The following is a 19,548-nucleotide window of genomic DNA, read 5'->3' as shown; positions in this document are numbered from 1 at the left end:
AATTCAGACCTTTTCATGGAACGCTAGACCTGAATGTGCAACTCCCTGCTGGAGAACATGTACTTAGATTTTAAAAACTCACCATGCTCAAAACAGAATTTATTTCTAGTCCCTGATGCACACTCATTTTCTGTTCTCCTAGTCTCTGTGAATGGCACCACCACCCATCAGGTGCTCAGGCCAGTAAATGGGCAACTGTTACCAGGTCCTCCTAAATATCTTTCAAGTTTACCTACCCTTGCTTCTCCCCACCTCCTGCGTTAGTAATGACAGATACTGAGTTTAGCCTGCATCATTCCATCATTTCTCCCATTGCCATTGTGATATCCAGTCTGTCTTCACAGCAGCTGGAGTAATGCAATTTGATCATGTGATTTCCCTACTTTAAATCTTTTATTCGCTCTTCATAGACCCAGAAAACCCAAATGCTGAGCATAAAATGTTCTTTATAGTCTCCTTTCTTGCCACTCCCCCTACACACATGCTAAGCCCTAGCTCTGCTGAACTAGATTGAACACCCTAAGTTTCTTTTGCCTTCATTGTCTTTGCATGTGTTGTCTTCCCGCCTGACATATACACTTCCCTCCTTCTCCGTCAGACTTCATTCTACTTCTCTTGCAACATTTAGCCTGGCTGTCTCCTCTTTTTGGAAGCCTTCACTAAATCCCAGGCTGATACAGAGTTTATATCCTACAGGATTGTAATTTCTCTCTTCTCCACTAGGTGTGATTTGCTTGCGGGCAGTAGAGTAAGTCTTTACTCTTTGTGCCACAATATTTTAGTGCCTGGCACACAGTAAGTGTTCCTCACATGCTTGCTGAATATGAAAATGGCTTAGAATTAGAATAAATAGCTTTGTTTCTATAGCTTTGTATCATCAAGATTTTGGGGAAGTTATTTTTCTGAGCCTTAGTTTTCTCATCTGTAAAATGGGTAGTAACAATGGTCCTTAATGTTGCAAAGATTAAATGAATGCAAATTATTCTGTAATCTGTGTAGCACTGTACATGAGTCATTACTATAATCAATGCAAACCCATATTGCTCATGCATACACACTCTTTCATACATGCACTTAATGTGTACATAATTACATGCATCCATATGTCTGTGTTTGTGCACCTGCATGGTTACATGGAAAAGCAGTTTTAAAATATAACATGCCTTTAAAAGGCATGCTGAGATAGGTGGATAGTTACTTTTGATAACTAGTCTGGGTTCTATTAATAGATAAAGCAGTTTGTAGCAGTGTGCTCCAATTAGCAGTCACTCTGTGAATTCATTACATCCATACACACAAATACAAGCAGTGCAATATTATAGAGCACTGAGTGGGTAATTATAGCCCATGACCGTTTTTACTACGACTGTTATTCTACCTCCCTACTATAACCGTAACGTTGAAAGCACTTTCCCGCTAGGCTTTCATTTTATTTTCTCATCGGTCACTTGGAGCAGTTATTGAAGGCAATGTGTCCCCCATTTTGCATGTGAAGAAATCGAGGTACAGGGGATTCGTTTAACAACTTGCCTCCTTTCCAATGTTGCAACCAAGTGGAGGTCAGAACCCTAGGATGCCCTTTTTCCTGTCTTTCTTTTCCCACATGTCGGTGTAGGAAGTTTTCGTTGAACAGGTTATTGATACAAAGGAGTCAGAACTGATCAATGCGTAAGTTAACCGGTGCTTGTTTATACTACTTTGAGTTGCCAGTTATTTCTGCACTTTGGATCTGCTTTAAATGTGGAATCTGCTATTCTAACATCAGTAGCGAGGAAAGGTCCTTTTTTCCCCCCCTATTCTCTGGAGGGTAATTGCGTCTCCTCTCGCAGACCTTAGTTGCAGGCAGGGCGGCTGCCCTGGGGGCTTTGAAGTGGAAGTCGCACCCGGGCTTTCTTCCCTCCGGCTGTTGCCCGCGGTGGAAAGGAAGGCGCAGGGGGTGGGGGTGGGGTGGGGGGAGGCCTTCCACACCTACCTCCTGCCTCTGTTCTTTTCTAGGAAGCCAGGTGGCGCCAACTCTCAACCACTGCTGCAGCTGGAGGAGCTCCCTCGCCGGGCTCAGAGCGGAGTGCGACCGTGGAAGGCAGAGCACGAATCCGGGCTGGCGTTCTCTCTGCCCTTCGCCCTTTGGAAATGGAGCTTGACTTTTCTCTTTTTCCGCACCCCTTGCAGGAAGACGGCAAACCTAAAGGGTAACGAGATGTCCTGTGTGCCACATGGAGCTTGGGGAATTGAAATAATTAAAACCATGAGGTTTCCTGGCTCTTCGCGGTGCTTACGGTGGGTTTTGATTTGAGGAAAGAGAGCGAGGAGAGGTGAAGGCCGGTTCCAATCTGCCAGCATCCTGTATCTCTATCTGTGCTGCAGATGACGTGCGGAGCCGGGAGGGCACGCGCGCTCCTCGGTGTGCGCAGGGCTCTGTGTACAGGATCAGGGCTCTAGGTGTCGTGTTTGGTGGCCTACCTATTCCTCAGTGACAGAGTGGGTGCATGGTTATAAAGAGGCAGAAAACCTCCCAGCTGTGAAAGGAGGGCTTTGAGGTTCCCTCCTATGACAGCTGAGGGTCTGAATCAAATATGGAGGCATACGTTTCAGTTTTCAAACCTCATTTTTCATCCTGGAGATGTTTCCTGTCTTTGAACTGCTGTTATTTCACAGGGAGAAGGGAGAGACTCCAGTATGCACTTGTATTGATTATATCGATTTACTTGATTTAAACCAAACTTCATTGAACAAAAATGTTTGTTGAAACTGCTAATCTGGTAATGAAAATTCAGCCATCCACATGTGCGGCTGGTGCAAATCATCACCAAATTTGAAGTTAAGATGAATTCAATTAAAGTGTTTCTTTTTCTTTTTGTTATTCACTGGAATACTAAGAGAATAGAGTTGGTATTATGGCCTATAGCAATTTTAAGATTTTAATTGAAATGACAGTAACACATATACAGACACACAGAGCACTCAGCAACATTAGTAATGATGGCAGTGTGCTATTAATGCTGCTTTTTATAGAGTGGTACCCGTGGTGTGTTTATTACAGTGTGCACTTTAGAGCAGTGTTTTTCATACTGCAGGTTATCAATCCTTCGTAACCCTTAGTAATACTGTGACCAGCATTTTAAAAAAGAAATAGGAAAGATCAGAAGGATGGTAAGGATAAATATTCTCACAAATCTTTTTCATATATACATATATGCATACACATGTGCCACATGTGAAATGTATTTCTTATCATGGATTACGTTAAAAAGAAGTTTGAAAGCTATGGATTTAGAAACATCCATGTTTCTCTACCAGGGATTCCATCAGTGTTATGCTCTTCCGGTTTGGGGTGCAAGGCTGAGGGCTCTGCTGACCCTTGATGTACAATGAGTATGTACCCCTTGCAGACTTGACAGAGCCTGACCCTTAGTGACGATGCTATTGGGAGATGAGTATTGTTTTTAAAATCTAGGCACAGTGGATTCTTTCCTGGTTATGAAAGTAATGCTGGGTAAGAGATCATGTCTAGCCCTAGGGACAGAACTGGCAAGAAAGAATGCCACGAAGCCCCAGGCCTCAGAGGACTGGTGGCAGTAGCAGGACAGAATCGGAACTTTGGAGCAAAGACCTATGCAGAAGACTGCTTATTCAAACTGGGTATAGGGGTGGAAGGAAGATGGCTGGAGTCAGAAATTTTGGAGTGGGGACTCATTATCTTAACAGAGGAAAGTAGAATAATCTTGAACCATGGGAAGCAATTTAGTAGCTCAGTGATTGATGTTAGGGGCAAGGAATGCTTCTGTCCCTCCTCTTCCTCTGTCCCAGTGTCTAAGAAGAGCAGATACTACTTCCATTGTTCAAGTTTCAGGAAAATGATTCAAACATATTTAATAGAGAGCAGGTCATTTTGTGTTAAAAATTGCCTTCTAACAGGCTCTTTGGCTCTTTCTCCTATTTCTTGGTAAGTGGACCTGCTAGAGCCTACCCTCAGGAATGCCAACCTTGTCTCTCTCTGTTCCCCTCCAGCTACTAGGATTGGTTGGCTGAGCCAAGACCTGCTTGGGTGTGGCCTTCCTTCTCTCTGTTCACCTGAAAACATGTTGGTCATGGCTTTAGGTTCCTGTGCCATGTGGTCAGCCAGAGGAGATGTAGGTTTGGACTTTGGGGGAGGTGGACCTAGCCGTGGGTTCCATCTTAGCTTGACTGAGGCATGTGCTGGTTTTGCCCCGAGTAATCAAGTGGGCATTGTTGCCCATTTTCTATTGTTCCAGAAATATCTAATTTCCTGCAGCAGTTGTTTTCAAACTTTAGGAGGCAGCAGAATCACCTGGAGAGCTCCATAGACCATAGATTACAGAGCTCCACCCCTTCTTTTGACTCACCAGGTCTGGGGTGGGGCTTGAGAATTTGCATTTCTAACACATTCCCAAGCGATGTAGATGCTGCTGGCACAGATCCAGATCATGAGAACCATTGCTCTGTAAAATCTTGAGAAGGGTGTGGAGTGGGAAGATGACTGGCAGGGCAAGAGGAAAACACTCCTGAGTTCTTGGCCTTAATACCATCTTAATTCCATGAACCCTCCTCCCCCATAAGCTAACCCCCTAACACTCAAGGCTGCCAGGGGATCAGATCTGGAGAAGGGTGACTCGATCAATAACACGAGCTCTCAGTGGATAGTTTTGGGACTCTCCATCTTGAGAAGAATTCAGGAAAATATGGGTCTTGGTGCGTGCACCTTACCTTATGCTTGGACAGGTCACTGAGAAATGTGATTCATTGCAAAGTCCCCATAGGAGAGCTGTGCTGGTTATTGTCTACAGCACTTGGCGTGCTCAGGTTCCCTCCCCGCCTTGCATTTCAGGGCCTAGAAGTGGAAGAACTATCATTTTCAGTCATCTCTGCAGCAAGAGTTTAGAATGCAGTTTAGGTTCTGGCAGTGAAATGTGTCACATTGGCTTTGCAAGGCAGAAAACTCAATGTAACTCTCTTTATCTGTGTAGGTACAGACGAGGGATCTGGAAGGCATGAGTGTGGGCAGTGACTGAATTCCATGGCCTACTGACTAGTTACCAGCCTTGTGGGTGTAGGGGGCTCTGCTGGTTGCCCGTGGCTCAACTGCTCCAGCCCTTCTACTTGATAACTTGTATTAAATCCCTCTGAGCTTGAAATACCTAGAAGGTTTTGTTTCCTGGCTGGTACAGGGAAGGAGGCAGTATGAGTGCTCCGTGCCTGAGGTCTGGATTCGTGCAGGCACATCCTATAGACCCTGCAGGTGGTGAGATGACTGTCCTCAGCTGGGGGAACGTTGGGAAGTGGTGAGCCCCATCCAGGCGATCAGGCTGAAGGGATGAGCGTGCTGGATCACTCTCACCTCCTTCTGCCGCTCTCACCACAAAGCCTCACTGCTCCTGGCCTCCCTTTCAGATTTTTGCAAAAAAAAAAAAAAAAAACAGGAAAAACAGCAATTTTTTTAGAGAGTGCAGACAAAAATTTTTGCTAACACTCAATGGCTGTTCTGCCCATTGTGATACTTAATTGTATGCTGCCCTGTATTGTGCTCTAATTTCTGGACATTCACTCTCCAATGTGACTGTCACCTACTTAAGGGAAGATAGTGAGTTTTCAGTTTCTAGCCCAAGTCGTCTTCACTCAGTGTGAACCGAGAGCTGGATGGACATTGCAAATCTGTGGGGAAGCAGCTGACCATCGGGCCGCTTCCTCTACCTCATGATGCACTGAGCCTGCAGATATTATTCAGAAGCTGATTCTTTGGCTCATCCATTCTTCCTGAGCAGAGACAAGACTGAATATATGTCATTTAACTAATACTTGTCCAGAAGGAATTGATGGCTCTAGTAACAATGTCGTTGTTCACAAATGCACGGTACCTGTGCGGAGACATCCCTCTTCAGTGGCGCTCGGTTGTGACCACGTGACTCTCCCTAGCCAATGAGGTGTGAGTGGAAATGACTGCCCTGGGTCTTGACTCCTTCTAACCACATGTCAGCAGTAATGCAGATATAGGCAGCTTCTCAGCCTGGGCCCCAGAGTGAATGGGGAACAGGGTTGCAGGAATCCAGGATGGACTGTGGCTAAAACATTTTTAAAACCATTAATTCTGTATTACTTAATTCACTTCTGTGAAGTGGTTGGGATTCTAGAGGACTAATAAATTATACCTCCCATCCTGGCCACAGTTTGGGCCGAATGGCCAGCCTGGGTATTCTCAGCTTCTTCCAAACGCACCAGTCAAATCACTCCGCCTCCCTGGTTGAGGAGGGAATCGGTGCAAAGAATGACTCTAAAGGAGGTCCTACCCCCTGAAAACTTTAGGCAAGGGAAATAGAGGTTTCCGAAGGGATTTCATTACTGTGGAATTATATCACTCTACATAGCTAAGAGAATTTGCCAGAAATGGAAATATTAGGAGAAACCCTAACAATGTTAGTTTTTGTCTCATTTTTAATCTTGCATATTTGAAAGCCTAAGGGAAACATTCAAGTAACAGATCAAGGCACTGAAATGAAAGTTTAAGCAATGGTAATCCTAACCATTATCATTAAATAAATGTAATTTATTAGCACTTTGCTGCAATAAGGCCATGACTCCATAGTAAATGGGAACTGAGGCTGAACATTAACATGACAGACTTTCTGCCAAGAGGGCCCTTGCTCCCAGGACCTGGCTCATTGTTAACTGAAGGCCTGTGGCTCCCAGCACAGTGCTGGGCTCTGGCTGCTGGGCCTTAGGGAAATGGGGTTGCTTTGAAACCCAGTGTTCTTAATGAAGCAGTTCCTGACCCTGAAATGTGTGAGAAAATAATCTACAAGTGTGATGAAAAACTGGTCTATGAAGAAGTTAGTGACCCTTCCAGGATTGATTTTAAAATAATAGACTTGTTTTATTTTGGTAAATGATTTAATAAAACATAACAACGTCAAAGAAATTATCCAGGGTGTTTCATGTCCTGCAGCTTGGAATATCTAAAACTATATGCTTGCAAATGAGCCTCATTATTCGTGAAATTTTATTGCAAAATTTGGCATGGACTATTTTGGAGTTTCAGACTTTTAGGCGCTATCACAGAATTGGCAACATTCAAGGGATTGTTACTGATTTAATAACATTTTTCTTTATTGTCCCCATAATCACCTGCTTTATAAACTGTGGCTAGAGCTGATGTTGCAACTGGTAATTTTCTTAGAACCCAAATGCATTTACATTTTTCCATCTTTTGATTTACATCATTTCTGGGAATTGTTAGTAGATGGAATAAAAAGAGAATACATTATAAACAATTCAAAACACCAAAAACAAAATTCCTTGGACCTTTTACAGATACCACACATGCAAATAAATGTGGCTTTGCATTCCAATGGCATTCGAGTTGGGATTACATTTTCCTCATTAACCTCTTTCTTACCCAAACAGCATTGTTTTTGAAGCCTGTTTTATCGAAATCAAGTTTGACATTTTAAATTAATTCACACTGACTTAGTTCAAGTGAAGAGGTACAAGGTCTTCTTTTGATCCCAGTCACTTGTGCAATCCTGGTTGAATTGTACCTAAATAGGAACTCCCACTGGTTTAGGATGAAATCAGGAGATTGATCATATTGCACGCAAAACCAAAACATTAGAGATAGTAAGTATGGTTTTTCCTGCACTACTAAAGAAAGAGGTGGAAAAAGCAATGGCACTCCTAATCATTATCATTTAATAAAAGTAATTTATTAGCACATTGCTGCAATAGGGCCATGACTCCATAGTAAATGGGAACTGAGGGTCTGAACATTAATATAACTGACTTTCTGCCAAGACAGCCCTTGCTCGGAAGGCCTGGCTCCATGATGTACACCTGAGATCTGAATGTGCTTGCTTTTTTATGGCAAACCATTTATAAAATGAACGTACTTATTTCTAATTCAAGGAAACCCAATCTGTTTTCAATCAGTCATAACCAATAATTCTTCTGCTAATACGTGGACCTTAATTTGAAGCAGTGGGAATCTTCTCTTTTCTCCCAGAAAGTCAACAGTGTTGTTTAGAAAGACTACAATTTTGGTAAGAGCAGACATATGATTTGATTATTTTTTTTAACTTCTGTAAACACTTGTGCACGAATCTGCTATTTTTTGCCCTTATACATAACAAAAGTAGACGTTGTTTTCAGTGTTGATATTTGGTAGTGTATGGGGAAGCATTTGTGTGTATTTAGGTAGGTCCATCTGAGTAAAATGAAAGAGACATTAAAATCAGTCGGTGTGGCCTGAAAGTTAAGTCTATCAATTTTAGGAAACTCTGGATCAGTGGTCTTCACTCTGCTGTGAACTGTCTTGTTTTGTCAGGCATTATTTTAAATTCTGCTATGTTCTCATGCATTGTTTTCAGACTCCTGTAATCCCAGGTGTGCATGGCATGAGTTAGAGTTGGAGACAGAACCAACACTAGTTTTCTTAGTGTCCACAATTTCAAAACACAAATGTTATTTTATACCATTTTCTACATGTGTTTTCTTTAGAAAGTGGAGAAATACCTTATTGAGAGTTTGTCAGCTGAAACCCTATTGCAAAACATTTGCAAAACTGAAATATTGACAAAAATGCATATGATTCCAAAAGGGCCTGCGTGATTGAAAGCAGTTGCAGTATTTCAACATGAGAATATGGCTTATTCATTCTGTTGTCTGTTTTTAGATTCCTACAGACATACCTCTGGACTTCTACTGTCCCCAGATAGCAGTTTCTACACAGCTAACTCACAACAGATTAGAGCTAGAGTTTTATGCCTTTTATACCTTGAGTAAGCATTGGCTGTTCTCTCACGGTCATCTCTAATTCATAGGAGGCTGAATGCCCTTTGCATGCCCGCAATGTCTAACAGCACCTACCAAATTGCATAACCATGCTGGTCCATTCCCAGCATGTGATGTGATTGCCAAGGTGCAGCCAGGTCCTCAGTAGGTTGTTCAAAGAGATGCTCAGTTCAAGTCGTGTCGCTTCAGTATTGATTTGCTGCTTATTCTTCAATGTTCGGGTTGGCCGACCCTTGGCTTACCTCTGAGAATGACACCAAAATCAGCGCTGCCTCTAACCAGAAACAAGGCCATTTCTATTGTGATAGGAGAAAAATGGCCTCGTGGAATATTGCATTTGCATATTTGATGATAATCATTAACAATATAGAATTTAAAATTTTAAAAAGCCCCCATGTGTGGTGTGTGCAATATGTAGTGAGAGAGAATTTTTTAAAAACCTACGTATTTGACGTCTCAGTTTCCTTTCGGCTAACAAAGAATGAGCATCCTGAAAACTGACCAAAGAAGGAGAAAAACACTTCTATTTTTTTCACTCTAAATATACTTCCTTTCTGAAATTATTCTCTTTACCAATAAGAACAAACATCAAGAGCAAAAGCAAATGTCCCAAACTGTCCCCTGAATTTTTTAGTGGACTTTCGTCTGTCTAGCTTCATCTTGTTTAAAGATGTTAGAGCTGTGTTGAGATTAATATCAACAATCAGAAAGTAATATCATGATTCTGATTGTTGTTATCCTGTTTAGATGTGCTAGACCTAGATTGCTTTTGTAGAAACCTAACGGACTAGAGAAGAGAAGCATTCAAAATCTTCATGATGGGAACGTCAACATCCAGACATCTGCCAGATGTCTCATTTTCTAAACTCAGAACATCTAATAAATCCACAATTTGCCTCAATTAATGTTCTCAGCCCTGGCTATATGTTAGAATAATCCCAGAATTATAAAGAAAATTGATAGGCAGTCTCCACTCATTCTAATTAAAGCACGGTAGGGCCCCAGACATTTTTTTTAAGTGCCCTAAGTGATTTGAATGTGCAGCCAGGTTGGGAATCACTAACCCACATGAGAATTTCATCTTTTAGAAGGGAGAGGAAGTGATGAAGAGGATTAACACCCTGCTTCTAATTCTGGCCAACTCAGAGGCCCCGAATGGAAAATCAGAAGTGACAGGAGTCCTGGACGTGGGCCACCTGGCCATCAGAAAATTCCATAGGGATGTGGTCACTGCCAGACACACACTCAGTTAGTTTGAGTTTTAAAATATCTCAGGAAATTATAAAAGCCTGATTTTGACCTCCCAGTCTGAGATTCCAAAAAGAAGCAGAGGCGATTCCTCAAAATAAAATTCTGATGCTACTATTGTACATGGTCCAAAGCAAGGCAGGGGTGAAGGGAGGTGGGGTGGGGACGGGGGACAAGAAAAGAAAACGGAAGAAGGTAGCCAAAAAGATTTAGTATCTTCATGCGGGAAGCTGTCTGCTAAGATCTGATATATTTTTTAACGATGTATGTAAAATGTGAACGATGATCTAGAAAAACAAGTATAGATACAAACAAATCTGTCAAGAATTTGTGAGAAAGAGTCAGAAAGACTAAATCCAGAAGGAGGCTAACATTCTAGATGATGAAGAGGGCTGTTTGAAACAAAAGCAAGTATAGGCTCCCTGCAGGACTGTGCTGGCGTTTTGTCACTATAACGTCAATGGGGAAGATACAGGTGGCCACACCCTCACACTGTTGTACTCTTTAGATCAGAAAGCATGGAGCTAAGTTTGATGAGACAGAACTAAAGAGTAAGATCACTTAGAAGCAAATGCTAACTACCCTAAATAAGTTCAAACAACTTATAACAAATCAGAATATTAATGGAATTTTCAGATGAGATTGCTTTAATCTTTAAAAACTGTGGAGAATGAAAGAGGTGCCTGAATAAAAGAATAAAATAAAATAAAATAAAATAAAATAAAGAAAGGAAGAAAGAAAGAAAGAAGGAAAGAAAGAAAGAAAGAAAGAAAGAAAGAAAGAAAGAAAGAAAGAAAGAAAGAGAAAGAAGTGCCTGAACACTGTCCACGTGTTTTTTTTTTTCAAAAAGAAAGTGGAAAAGTCCCTGAACTACAGACTCAAAGACCTGCTGATTCTTCTGTTCAATAATTCTAAACTTTGTTTTAAAATGCAGTTTTAAATGCATTTGAATGCAAGATTTACCAAGATAAATATTACCTACAGCATAGCTTATGTAAAGAGTAGAGACAAGGAATCATAAACTTTTAAATAATCTAATTCAAATTCAGTAATTCATTACCTTTGAGAATTAGATGAAAACTAAATACCTTCTTGAAGTATTTAGATATCACAGTATAACAAACCATCACAAAACTGAATGGCTTAAAATAGCTACCATGAATTTGCTCACAATTCTGCAATTTGTGCTAGGCCCAGCGGGGTGGTTCTTCTGCTGGTTTTGTCTGAGATCACTCAGACAGCTTTAGACATCTGATAGTTTAACTGAGGCTAGCTGATCCAAGATAGCCTCAGTCACAGGTTTGGTGCTTGATGCTGGCTGTCAACTGAGCCACTTGTCTCCAGCAAGACAGCTAGGGTTAATTTACATGGCGGGAGCAGCATTTCAAGAGAATGAGAGCAGAAGCTTCAAGGTCAAATCTTGGAAGTCACAGAACATCACTTTTCCCTCATTCTGTTGGTCAGAGCTAGCCACAAGTCCAGCCCAGATCAAGGGATGGGGAAATAGGCAATACCTTTAGATGGGAGTTGCTGCAACTCCCATATCTAATCTACCAAACTTCTCAGAAAAATGCTTCTACACTATCAGACATGAACTGCAGTCATGCACCACATAACAACGCTTGGGTTAATGACAGACCACATATACGAGGGTGGTCCCATAAGATAATGCAGCTGAAAAATTCCTATTTCCTAGTGACATTGTAGGTATAATAACACCATAATAAAACACATTATTCCTGTGTTAGTGGCGACGCTGGTGTCAACAAACCTACTAGACTGCCAGTTGTGTAAAAGTATAGCACATACAGTTATGTACAGTACATAATACTTGATACTGATAATAAACGACCAGGTAACTGGTTTATATAATTTACTATACTATACTTTTTATTGTTATTTTAGAGTGTACTCTTTCTACTTATAAAAAATTACTGTAAAACTGTGTTATACCGGCAGCGGTCTCATACATCTCGTGTGTCTTTTGGTTGCATCATTTTCTCTTGTACTTGATTTAATCTTGTGTTGTTTTGTACAGTAACATTCTGTACAGGCTTGTAGCTTAGAAGCAATAGGCTATTTATACCATATATAGATGTGTAATAGGTTATACTACTATCCAGGTTTATGTAAGTGTACTCTGATGTTTGCACAATGACAAAATCACCTAATGACATTTCTCAGAATGTATCCCTGTCATTAAGCCGTGCATGACTGTATTTAATTTCACAGGATTCATACATCCTTCCAACCTAAGTTAAAAGCCTTTATTCTAATCACTGGCATATTAAAATAAAGCAATTAAAGCCCAAAGAGATTAGAGGCTTGCCCAAGTCAAATAGCTATTTATTTAGTATGCAAGCATATAAGGATGGCTTATCATGTAGGTTTCATAACTCCCAGTCCTGTGCCATTTTCACTTTATTATCACAGGAAATGGATTTCAGCAATTTTATAAATCAATATTTGACTGCCAAATCAGGACAGCTTTTTAAGTCAAAAGTATATAGTAAAATACAAATATTTTATTTAATTAGAATCCTCTACACATCCATCCAGTTAGGAAAGTGAGCTGATTAAAATAGATGTGAGGAGTAAATTATTTTATTAATTTGTAAACTGGCACAATTATTCACCAATTATGGGCAGTTTCCTAAGTCTAGCTGCCTTTTTTTCTGACAGGTACTCTCTTTGCTTCAACCAAAAAGTTGATTACAACAGGTTACAACACTGAAAAGTTGATAACAATGGACAATTTGCAATTAGCAAGATTGTTTTCATGTTTAACCACCTAGTTAAAAATCATTCATTGATAAGAACAGTAAATAATCAATTTTACTGATTTTAACTAAAAACCGGGCACTATTACCACTTCAAGTTTTTGGTTTTTTCCTCATAAGAGAAGGATCATTAAAGGGAAATTGATGTGGTTTATCTTAAGTTATTGCCTTTCTGTTGTTTTTGCCAGTGGCTGACTTTTTATGTGAGGGCTGCAGGTTCTACTTAACTTTTAAAAATTATAAGTATTTTGTTTATTTGTTTATATTTTGGTGAATTTGACAGGCTAATTGGGTCCAAATGGATAGAGAGAAACTAATAAGCTTTGAAACATCCAATTTTCAGAAATCAAGTAATAAAGATAAGGTTTTAAAAAATATTTAATCATAAAAAAGTTCAACTATGTAGGGAAATAGAAAAAATAGTGCAATGGACACCCATAACCAATACCTTTAATCAAAAATTATCATTTTGTCTTCTTTGCTTCATTTGCTGACCTCTATTTTGTTGTTGTCCAACCATTTTAAAGTCAATCACCCCAAGCACTTCAGGCTATGTCCTCTTACATAACCAAATTCCAATATATCCCACTTAATAAGTTAGTATTAATTTCCTAGTATCATGTAATACCCAGTCCATATTCAAATTATAACCTTGGTTTCATAGATTTCTTTTTCAATTTAGTATCCAGTTGAGGAGCACATTTATAATTACAGTTGACCTTTGAACAACACAGGTTTGAACTGAGCAGGTCCACTTATATGCAGATTTTTTTTCTATAAATATACAGTTGGCCCTCTATCCCTGGGTTTCACATCCACAGATTCAACCAACCACAGATCAAAAACAGTATTTTCCCAAGATTGGGAATCCGTGGATACAGAGGGCCAACTCTATGGATTGTTCTACGCCATTTTATATAAGGGACTTGAGCATCTGCGGATTTTGGTGGTGGTGGGGAGCAGTCCCCTGAGGATACTGAGGCACAACTGGGAGTCAAAAGTTATACGTGGATTTTCAAATGTGTGGGGACTGGTGTCCCGCATTGTTCAAGGGTCAACTGTGTTATGTTTTCAGTCTCTTTTAATCTAGAATGGCGCACACACACACACACACACACACACACACACCCTTTTCCATGCTATTGACTTTTTGAAGAGGCCAGGACAGTTGTCTGATAGAGTGCCCCAATTCTGGACTTTGGGATCCTTTATTTGTGGTGCTTTAACTTGTTCCCCTATCTTTTGTATATCCTTTAGATCTAAATTCTTGATGAGATTCAGTTTACACATTCTGAAGGACACTCCGTATGCGAGACGACCTACTTCACAGTGAGTGACAGCGGCAGCACAGTAAGGCCGGTTGCCCCACTACTGGTGATGCCAAGTTTGATCACTGAGTTAAGATGATGGCAACCCCAACTCTCTTCACTAGTAAAATGCATTTTCTCTTTGTTAATTAGCAAGTCACCAGTGGGGCGGTAATTTGGTGCCATGAAAATATCCAGTTACCTAGTTTAAAAAAATAAAATAAAACATAACTCATTGTTTTGTACTTCTGATTTTCATAAAGAATTATCCTCAGTTTTTCAAAGCTTTCATCAAGCTGTGTATATCAGCCTAAAATTATGAAAACAAACCAATGTCTGCATGAAGCCATTAGATAATTATTCATTCTCTGCTCAGACCTCTGTCAATTGGGGTAGTCATCAGACCTGGGCTAGTAAATTGGGCTTTAGTGGGTTCCCAAGCAGTGTGTTGTGGTTCCCTTATCCACTCATCTCATTTTATAATTATTACATGCCAAGTTCAATGTAGAACGCTGTGGGAGTGAGTGTCATATTGTCATGCGTAATGAAATGAGATCCGGGCAGCACACTGTTTACCAAGAATCCAGGTGTTACTCTAGGTGTGGTGGCTGCTCTTTCATACTTGAACTAATTGTACCACACATTGCAACTGAAATGTGGCTGCCTTGAAGTGACTTCTTTGTTGCCTTTTTTAAGAAGGTCGAAAGACGTGAGTGAAAACACACCAGTAACCAAACATGGTGGTATCAAGCCTAATTAGGAATAGAAAATCATTTCTAAAATCGGTGTCTGTTCATTTTCTTTATTTCATTTGTTTTTGTTTCACCCTCATCTGTGATTCATTTGCCTTTCATCATCTTCCACAATGGCTTCTGCAAGAATATCAGTCTTGAAATGTACAACATGGCTCATACCCACTTCAAACATTGTTTAAAATCTCATTTATTATTTTGGACTGTGGTCTCACTTAAAAGCCAGTGTTACTGAGACTGCAGAGCGCATACCTTTAATTCCCAGGGTGAGAGGGGAAAGAGAGAGAGCGCAAGAGCCAGCAAGAGGGAGAGCTAGAACTGTGAGTCGCTCACCAACAGACATGTGGGGAAAACAAGAATATTCAGAAGTCTTACAGGCAGCTGAAGTCTCTAGACACAGGAACACTGGAAACTGCCCAAACCTGGGCTCGGTAGAGTATAGCAAAGTGATGAAGACCAGGACTGGTATTTTTTCCCAACAAGAGGTTAGTTAGTTACTTAAGGACCACATCCCCAGGATTACAAGGATTTGTCTGCAGAGCCCAGGGAACACTTATTTGTAGTAGGATTAGTGACGGGAAGAGATGGGGTTCTATGTGAGCCGCTTATTACAGGAGACTCTATTTGGAACTTAAAATGAACACTGGGAAAATCATATTAAATGATATCAGCATATAACAGCTTTATTAAGTAGGAATTTGGTTTTTCTAATTAGCTTCAGTTTTCAGATACTAAAATCCAGGTGTTTTGGGGAGCCAAACCCAGTCAATAGGGTTTAGAATCATTCCTTTAAAGAAAAAAGAAAAACAGGCCATGTGCTGAATGTCTCAGGCCTGGAACTTAATCATATTCATTCAACTCACCTTCCTCTCTCCACACCCGAATAGAAAATAGTCACCTGCCGTTGACAACTGCTTCTGTGTGGGCCCTGCTGCCTTGGGAAGGGAGAATGTCCCAGCTGTCCATGGGTGCGTGTGCTATTGATGCACCTCCAACCCTGACACTGTACCCAAACATTTTGTGAATGACAGAGGAAAAGCGTTTACCTAACAGGGAAGAGAAAACAGGAAGGAAACTTTCCTGTTCCTGATGTAGTGAATTCCCTGCCCTCCCTTTTTTTTCTCAGAAAGCTATAAGTCACACCTTTAGGAAGAGTTCAACTCTCCGACCACACATGTGTTTCAGACAGTTATTTACTCAGCAGCTCATTGCAGCAGGATTTCCTCCCTCTGGAAGCTGCAAGTATGGGACATAAGAAAATAACACGCATTGAACTACAATTTTCCTTCTTCTTGCTGAAGAGCGCGTGGCTAGAAGAGCCATAGGAGGCAGTGTCTCAAGCTTCCACCTTTTATCTGCTTGTTTATTTGAATAAACTTACATGCAGTGCTGCCATTTTCAACTTCAAATTCTTATAAATTAGACAGCCAATATCTTCCTTCTGTTCCAGGTAAAATAAAGAATCAACAGATAGGGCATCACCCAGTGATGCTAACTGAAGTCAAGAAAGATGGAAATTCTCATACAAGTGAAAAATTAGCATGGAGTGTTATTATGAAGGCCCTAAGTGTCTGGATAGCCTTTGGAGAGCTGGAAAGAGTGTAAAGATGGCTGGCTTTTGATATCGGGCTGGAGATTCAGGGTGCAAGAAATGTAACTTTATGATACAACTATAATTCTATGTCAAGCCTTCATTCATTCATTCAATTCAGGAACACTCTCTGTTCCTGCTGTCACATACAAATTCTGGGGTGGCATGCACAGAGCCAGGGCTCTGGAGAGGCTCATCTTGTTCTCCATGTTGTCTGTCCACTCAGGGGACACCGGGTTACCCAACAACCGGGGTTGTCCCTGGTCAGAAATTCAATCTTGTGAGGTCCTCTTCAGCTCCCCCTGCCTGCCCTTCAGTTCCCATGCCTCTTTCTGCCATTTCGTCACCACTCTGGGGCACACAGCCATTACAATGCTGCTCTTACACCCACTGGGGCCTGGGGATTTTGTGAGGCTAAGACCCGGATGGCCAAGACATAGCACATAGGCATAGAATTTCCTTTTCAGAATTCTTACCATACACCAGCTTTATCCTAGAAGTGAGGGCCAAGTTCTCCCTATTTTAGATCTATGAAGGGGTTTGCCCGTACCTCACAAGCAGGGTACAGGACCCCTTCTCAGGAACCCATCGTTGTCTTCCTCTCATTTTTGCTTCCCTTCTTTCTTCTCCCAGCTTGAGGAATCCTTTTTTCATACTATGGGCAGAAAAGACTTGCTTTCAACATCAGGCTGCCTTCACCATTGAGTTGCTTTTTTTTTTATCATTGTGGTAATATACACATAACATAAAATTTACAATTTTAACCATTTTTCGGGGTCATTTTTCAGCGGCATTAAGCACATTCTCGTGTGACTATCACCACCATCTATCTCTAGAACTTCATCATCTTCCCAAACTGAAACTCTGTCCTCATTAAACATTCACTCTTCATGCCCCCTTCCCCCAGCCCCTGCAACCACCATTCTACTCTCTGTCTCTATGAATTTGACTACGCTAGGTACCTCATATAAGGGAAACTATACCATATTTGTCCTTTCATGATTGGCTTCTTTCACTAACTTGTAGCATAATGTCTTGCAGCTTCATCCATCTTGTAGCATGTGTCAGAATTCCCTTCCTTTTTAAGACTTTACTTATTTCATCTACACTTGTATCCTTTGATCTTTGGGAGAAAATGCATTTAAAGTTTATTGCTCACAGAGGATTTTCTTTTTAAATGTCTTTAATAGAATCCACTGATATTTCCTGAGACTTGTTCATTTTAGTCACCTTTTTGTACTAAACTTTGAACATATCTAACTTTTAAAAATCATCAAATAAAACTTACATTCCATTGCTAGGATGGCTGTGTTTCCAAAAGTTCCCACAATGCTAAACAATAGCAAATCAAGGTGCTGAATCCTGATATTTCATTGAACTGAATTAAAAAGAAATAAAGAAAAAAGTCATATGGCTTCTTCTTTAATGTTATATAAAACAAAAACTCCTCTTAATAAGCAAATGTTCATATGAAACACATTTAAAACAGAAATTGGTACATGACCCCATTTGGGTCTTCATTATTTAATTTGCTTTGCCTGATGGCTGATTTCTGTTTTTTTGTTTTTGTTTGTTTTTACAGTCTTTATGACCACTTGCTCAGCAACCAAACACTATTTGACAAATCAATATGACCGAAACACCCAATCACCTGTGAGCTGGTCTCACTCTGACTGTAAAGTCTAAGAACGAGGAATTATGCCTCATTCATCTTGCAGCTCCCTTATCACTTGCACGGTAGATTGCATGTAAAAGATACCCAATACATGTTTCTGTACAAATTAAAATTTTCATTACCTTCTGTTCTTATAATAACGTACGTCACTTGGTAAACATATATGGAGGTGCTTACCAATGATAAGTGGGAGAAAACCAGAAGAGGGAAAAAAGATAAAAGGGGGCAGATCATTATTATGAGCATACCCCTTGTTCCTGACTCTGTTTGGGTTCTCTGCCTGGGCTGGGTCAGATACTCAGCCTCCCAATAGAAGATACGACTCCCCGGAAAGGCTGTTATTTATTTACTGGAGAGATGTGCGCGCACACACACACACACACACACACACACACAAAGAGTCTGTGGTATGTGACATCATGTGCCCCTAACAGGGGACACAGTGTCCTTGGATAGACAATAAAGCCAGCAGCAAGTAACAAGCCTCCCTGATGTGGCCATAAAGTCTGAAGGAGTTGGAGAAGAATTCTTCAGCTTGGTCTATCTAACTCCTCTGAAGAGAGAATCCATTAGTGGGAGGAAGGTTTCTTCTTCCTGTGGATTGTTTTGTTGGTGTCTTATGTTAACAGAAGAATTCAGTAGACAAAAATGTATTATTTACTCTTATTTATGCAACATTTCCCCTCAGAAAACTATTGCTCACATACAAAAGTATCTAATAATTCCAGTAGGGAGTTTATAGAATGTGCTTCCCACCAAAGCAAAATCTTGAGTACATGAAACCTGAGTACTTGCCAATTTAATGGGTTCCTAATAATTTTTAAATAGCATGTATTATTTTAGTGCTTTACACAGTTGGAAGGTTATTGAGGGATAAATTGGCAGAGTCTCTATTTTCTTTTGAAAAAACAAATTCATAAAAATGAAGTATTCGACATTTATTTTATATTATTATTTTGGCAGTTTTATTTTTACAACAAAGTTCTGAGTCGATAATATTGTCTGAATTCCAGAAAGATTCGATTACAGAAAAATTTATTTTAAAATTTGTTTCGCCATTTTTTTCTCTGGATAATTCCTGAGTTTGTTTTATACCTGCTATTTAAAGGACCTATTTTATTTTTCATGGCCCATCACCAATATCCAAGATAGTATCTAATTTCTTCATTCTGAACTCTGCCTTGAGTGACTTCCAAACTAAATGAAATGAAAATACCTCGGGCGGACTTTGTTTATACACGGTGGCAAACTTAACTTTAAGTTACATGGATCAGTGCACTGGGGAGACTACTGCGTCTCTGCTGTGTACGTCCCCATGCAGAAGGCTTCTCCTCCATTCACTTTAGATGCAAAAAAGATTTTCTGAGCACCTACTCTGAACAAAACACAATGCTGA

At 40.3% G+C, this 19,548-nt stretch overlaps 1 protein-coding gene and 1 long non-coding RNA gene across 11 annotated transcripts in view; one reads left to right on the top strand and one right to left on the bottom strand.

Annotated features, from left to right (window-relative positions):
- The window catches only part of LOC109448162 (uncharacterized), a 69,953-nt gene that overhangs the window by 24,940 nt on the left and 25,465 nt on the right, over nucleotides 1-19,548 (top strand). The window contains exons 2-3 of one of the 2 annotated variants that reach the window (XR_016019037.1): nucleotides 1,996-2,277; nucleotides 14,085-14,156. This is a non-coding gene — a long non-coding RNA (uncharacterized LOC109448162). The remainder of the gene's footprint in view (nucleotides 1-1,995; nucleotides 2,278-14,084; nucleotides 14,157-19,548) is intronic. The other variant, XR_016019038.1, reaches the window with a different exon arrangement.
- Nucleotides 2,056-19,548, bottom strand: part of SAP30 (Sin3A associated protein 30) — a 104,784-nt gene continuing 87,291 nt past the window's right edge. For 2 of the 9 annotated variants that reach the window (XM_074338322.2, XM_074338327.2), the window contains one exon: nucleotides 2,056-2,182. In XM_074338322.2, coding sequence (XP_074194423.2) covers nucleotides 2,056-2,182 — 127 coding nt within the window. Of the gene's footprint in view, nucleotides 2,183-5,987; nucleotides 9,044-15,543; nucleotides 16,328-17,016; nucleotides 17,133-17,765; nucleotides 17,856-18,706; nucleotides 18,747-19,548 lie in introns of those variants that run through there. The other 7 variants (XR_012498127.2, XM_088792539.1, XM_074338323.2 and 4 more) reach the window with 7 other exon arrangements.

The sequence above is a fragment of the Rhinolophus sinicus genome, chromosome 15 (assembly GCF_057876585.1).
Source record: "Rhinolophus sinicus isolate RSI-liver-muscle chromosome 15, RSI-T2T, whole genome shotgun sequence".
NCBI classification, from domain to species: Eukaryota; Metazoa; Chordata; class Mammalia; order Chiroptera; family Rhinolophidae; genus Rhinolophus; species Rhinolophus sinicus.
The sequence above is the reverse complement of the archived record's forward strand: the minus strand, read 5'-3'. Positions and strand labels throughout refer to the sequence as shown.